General features: G+C 58.1%; 1 protein-coding gene across 1 annotated transcript; it reads right to left on the minus strand.

Annotated features, from left to right (window-relative positions):
* Positions 1 to 2,518: 2,518 nt before the first annotated feature.
* Positions 2,519 to 5,566, minus strand: KCNJ11 (potassium inwardly rectifying channel subfamily J member 11). The gene has a single exon (XM_036325565.1). The coding sequence runs from the start codon at positions 4,838 to 4,840 to the stop codon at positions 3,653 to 3,655; it is 1,188 nt and encodes a 395-aa protein (XP_036181458.1). The 5' UTR covers positions 4,841 to 5,566; the 3' UTR covers positions 2,519 to 3,652.

Here is a 5,566-nt window from a genome sequence, read left to right on the forward strand (position 1 = left end):
TGGGTCCTGAAGAAGCGGGGCGAGTCCTCTCCAGCAGAAGGGCCACGTGACTGGCTGGAGATGCCAAATCCATAGTCATTACCACAGCTTAGCCTGCCATCAGTCTCAAATCTGGGACTCAGGGAGGCCCAGGGGCTTCCTGAGTTACAGTCTCCCTTTTACTCTTGGTCTAGAGACGATTGTCTTTCTGTGGTGGATTTGACACTTAGGAAAGGTGGTGCCCCTAGTGAAAGCTGGAGCTCAGGTCACTGGGACTGTGCAGCAGCCTCGGACAGACTCAGGCTCGAGTCTTGGGCCTGTCCTTTACTAGCTGTGAGATTTTAGCTCCTGATCCTGTTTCCTCATCTGCAAACTTGGAGAACAGTTCCTCCATCAGCACTGGACCGTGGTGACACGAGGTGCTTCCCTCCCGTGTCCACGGAGACTCGGGAGAGCCAGTTCTGCACGTAGGGTGTGGACTAGCATGGGCTGATGTCTGCTCTTATGTGATGTCCAGTGCTTCCCTGGAGGCAGCATATCAGAAATGAAGTTCTAGCAGGAGCTCCTGCTGGGCTGAGGAGCTCAGGGGACCTTCTTTGGCCAGGTTAGTCCAGTGCTTTAAAGCAGGGATGCCCTCAAATGGAAGGGGCACTACCGGTGGACAAGAACATCCACAAGGGTAAAGAAAGGCTTGATACTTCCCCTCCATGGCTGAAACTTTCCAGCTTCTCCCTGAGCTAAGCCTTAAGGCTGGGGGTGTCTCTCTTCCAGTGACCAGTGGCCTTGATTTTCTGGTATCAAGTAGGTCTTCTCTGTGACCAGCAGGTGGCGCTGAGCCCTCAGTTCTACTGTCACCAGCGGCTTAAAGGTCTGAGGGCAGGAGGAAGGTTACTCTGGATGGAGTCATAAGGATGGTGCTGCTAAGGTATTTCACAGTGGGTCTGGCCCCTCCTCTGGCCTTAAGAACAGCTAATATAAGTCCCAAGAACCAGGCACTGCCCCCAGAAATTCTGGGCTGACTCTCAGTAGCTTCTCATCTCTTTTTCCTTTAAACCAGAAATGGGTCAGCTCAGCAACGCTAGGGGACTGTGTGGTGCAGGGAGGAGGCAGCTTAGAGCTTGGAACTGCAGCAGCAGCAGCTTCCTGACTCTCAGCCTTACCTCTCGAGTAGCCTGGGACAAACTCTCCCTGATCCAACAAAAGCCCTCTGCAGGCCTCAAACTGCAGCAATAACCCTGGCTTGTCATGTACACCATCCATCCATCATTCATCCAGCACTTACTCAGTGCCAGGCACAGGGATAAATCAGACATAGTCCCTGATCTCAAGGAGCTGTGGACTTGGGGGAGGGGAGACAGACCTAAAAATTCAAGCAAAGGTAGAATGCCCACAGACACAGATGAAGGGGGAAGGACCATGTCTTTCCAGAGCAATCAGGGAAGGCTTCAAGGAGGCATCATTTGGCCTGAACTTTTATGGATTTCAATAGGCAGACATGAAGCCTGGGCAGTCCAGGCAAAGGGAGTAACATTGGCAAAGGCTCAGAGGTAGGAAGGTCAATGTTATATGCAAGGAGGAGATAGTAAGGCGGCCGGGGGAGTGGGAGGGTGCACAGGGTCCTGGCCACTGTGAACTGCAAAGCTGGAAAGAAGGTAAAGCTGAAATGGCTGGCTATGGGTCTAGCCTTGACCTAGAAAGCTATGGGGGCTACTGCAGGTGGTTGACATAGGAGGGTATGATCATAAACCTTTTTAATAAGACCACTGGTGGCTGCATCAAAGATGGACTGAGGGAGTGAGATGGAGATAAGAAGACCAGGTAACAAGTGCAGCCCCAGCTCCTGAGATTCGTTCAAGGGGCAACTGTGAAGAAAATAAGATCAGGCAGACAGACTCTCATCACCGAGGGGAAATGCAATAGCACCCCCTCTCTTGGGTAACATCTGCTTGGTCAGCTGTCTCATCGTGTGGCTGATGCAATAGCAATCACAATAGCTAACATTTATTGAGCACTTATTATGGACCAGATACGAAAGCATTTTACATACGTATATTTTTCATTTCCTCCCACAACAATCCTATGAGGTAGGTACTATTAGTATCCCTACTTTAGAGATGAGGCAACTGAGGCACAGAGAGGTTAAGATACTTGACCAAAATCTTAGAGCTAGAGCCAGGATTTGAACGCAGGCAGCTGGCATAAAGGCTTATGCTCCAATCACTACACTAATGCACAGGGCGACCCCACCTCTCTCCCTGAGCACCCCAGCTTTGCTACAAGTTCCTGAGAACAGAGGCAGCACGATAAGCCTGGTGAGTGCCCAAAGGTTGAAATGGCCAGACAGGTTGGCAGGGCTGGGCTGCCTGAGGCAAAAGGGGAAGTGCCTCCTTGAACTGGGGAAGAGGGCCAGTCTCAGGTCTCTTTCCAGAGCTCCTGGACTATACTCCATGGCACCTCTGGAACGTGGGCTGGCAGCCCCAGCCCTCCCCTCCCTGTCCACCAGCATGCCTCCTGCTTCCCCAGCAAGAACAGCCCAGAGTTAGAGTCATGAAGGCAGAAGGCTTTATTGACAAGGAGAAGGCAGAATTATGGGTAAGTACACACAACACTGCTCCAAGAGTCCAGGCCTGGGGCCAAGCCCATCAGGGCCAAGGGCCCCTTCACCTCAGGGGCCTTGCTCACCCCCACCATCCTGAGCTTTCCAGCTTCTCCTTTTCTAGCAACACCTAGACCCTCCATGGTCACTCTCTGGACAAAGTCAGTGGCAGCCCCTGGTGGGGAGCCAGGACCAGAGTTTGGTCTGAGGCTGAGTGAGTGTGGTGGGTTCAAGACCCCCTTCTCCTCAGCCTCTTTCTGCGTGGCATGCCAGTGTCTGCCCCACCCCACCCCAGGGTCTGAGGGTGGGGGACAGGATGGGAACAGGCAGCCCCAGCCCATGGAGCCCTCACCATAGAAGCCTTGGTGTTGGGGCAAAGGGTAGGAGAGCGGTGCCCATCCCCCCTCCCTGTGCCTGAGAGGTCTCAGTGCAGCTGAGCCTTCTCAGCCATTTCCTCCCTGCAGGAGCCTGCCCCGTGGAGGGGAGTCCTGTGAGCCTCAGCCTGCCCCAGTCTGTGCAGACTCCACACCTCCAATCTTCCAGCAGGAATGAGCTCCCTCACTGCCTGCCCTCCCCAGCTGGCCCACTCTTTAGCTCATCACGTTTTCAGGGAGCAAGGATGGCTGGGGCCTGACCACAGGCACCTCTTGGGGCCACACAAACACAGCAGCCAGCCCCCAACCTGGGAACTGTTCTTCCCCAGCCATCTGCCCAGCTGTGGCTGGTTGATCATGGGGCTCCAGGAGTAGCTGGAGATCCAGCGTTAGGGCCTGACACTTCCCACAGTTTCCCCAGCCTTGAGTCCGGGGACGGGCACCAACCAGTCCTGAGTTGGGGCTGGGAGGAGCAGGGACAAAAATAACCCAGTACAGGCTCCTACTGAGACCAGAAATAGGTAGTGACAATGCCTTGTAACACCCTGGGCGAGCGCAGCAGTGGGGAGGCTGAGCTGGGAAGGGCCCGGCCTCACACCAGATCCTGACCTGGCCAACAGGCCCACACCATGTCCACTCTACATATCGTATCACACTGCCCATGTGCACACACATGTGGGGCGAGAGCCCAAGGGACCATGGCTCAGGACAGGGAATCCGGCGAGATGCTAAACCTGGGCTTGGCCTTGGCAATGGCCACGCTGCGCTTCCGCAGTGGCCCACGGGCCGTAGCGAGGGTCAAAGCGTCCAGTAGGCTGCGGTCCTCATCGAGCTGGCGGGCCGTGCAGAGTGGCGTGGGCACTTTGATGGTGTTGCCAAACTTGGAGTAGTCCACGGCGTAGCGGCCATCCTCCTCAGACACAATGGGCACGAAACGCTGACCCCACAGGATCTCATCGGCCAGGTAGGAGGTGCGGGCTTGGGTGGTGATGCCCGTGGTTTCCACCACACCTTCCAGGATGACAATGATCTCGAGGTCCTGATGGTGGTGCAGGTCGCTGGGCGCCAGGTCGTAGAGTGGGCTGTTGGCGTCAATGATGTGGTAGATGATGAGGGGAGCCACCAGGAAGATGCTGTTGCCGCCCACTCCATTCTCCATGGGGATGTCCACCTGGTGGAGGGGCACCACCTCGCCCTCAGGGCTGGTGGTCTTGCGCACCACCTGCATGTGGATGGTGGCGCTGATGATCATGCTCTTGCGGAGGTCGCCCACGCGCAGCATGAAGCAGAGGCGGCCTTGGCGCAGGGCGATGACCGCGTGCTTGCTGAAGATGAGGGTCTCGGCTCGCCGGTGGGCCTGGGCCGTCTTCATGAAGATGCAGCCCAGCATGATGGCGTTGATCATGAGCCCCACGATGTTCTGCACAATGAGGATCAGGATGGCCAGTGGGCACTCCTCCGTCACCATGCGCCCGCCGAAACCAATGGTCACCTGGACCTCAATGGAGAAAAGGAAGGCGGAGGAAAAAGAGTGGATGCTGGTGACGCAGGGCACCATGGCGCCCTCTCCAGGGGCCAGGTCAACAGGAGCCAGGTCCCCGTGGGCGAAGGCGATGAGCCACCAGACCATGGCGAAGAGCAGCCAGCTGCACAGGAAGGACATGGTGAAGATGAGCAGCGTGTGCGGCCACTTGAGGTCCACGAGGGTGGTGAACACGTCCTGCAGGAAGCGGCCCTGCTCCCGGATGTTCTTGTGCGCCACGTTGCAGTTGCCCTTCTTGGACACGAAGCGGGCCCTCCGCTCTCGGGCCCGGTACCGGGGCTCGGCAGGGTCCTCTGCCAGCCGGGTCAGCACGTACTCCTCAGGGATGATGCCCTTGCGGGACAGCATGGCTCCGGCGGCCACCAGGGAGAGGCGTCCCTCATGGGGGTGCCCCCTGACCAGCCTCCAGCCTCACTGTAGAGTCCCTTCCCTGGGTTCCCTTCCACTCTGGGACCACCCTCAGCCTGTCTGGCCTCACTCCTGAGACGCCTCCCCAACCAGACTCATCCCCGCCTCCATCTGGCCCCTGCTTCACTTTTTACACCCGTCTCACACCTCAGCCCACCTGCCCATCGCCTAGTGAGCCCCCACCCTGCCGGTTCCCCACCTGGATCGCAGCTCAACAATCCCCCACCTACTGGCCACCCCGGGGTGGGAGGTGGGGACCCCGGTCTAAGACCCCGTCTCCCCACCCAGCCGTCCTTCTCACCCACCTCTTCCACTGTGGCACTTAACACCTCTGGTTATTATCAACTGACCAGACCTCACCCATTTCTGTCCCGGGTCCCCTCCAGGCTGGTTTCATACCCTGCCCACGCCCCAGGCTCACCTGCAGGTATGGCCCCTGTCTCCCACCCCACCCGCTGCAGCCGTCTGGCCGCTCCCCGCTCTCCGATCCCCCTCCAGCTCTCGTCCTCTCTGTCTCCTTGGGATCCTGCGCCCTCCGGAGCCACCACCCCGCCCGGCGCCGCTCCGATCCCCTCACCCCCGGCACGACCTGACCCGCTCACTCCGGAGCCGGGCCTCCCGGCCCCCAGCGGGCCGCACGCACGCCGGCGCCGCGCCCCCGCCCCG

Source organism: Myotis myotis, unplaced genomic scaffold (genome assembly GCF_014108235.1).
Source record: "Myotis myotis isolate mMyoMyo1 unplaced genomic scaffold, mMyoMyo1.p scaffold_m19_p_10, whole genome shotgun sequence".
NCBI lineage: Eukaryota > Metazoa > Chordata > Mammalia > Chiroptera > Vespertilionidae > Myotis > Myotis myotis.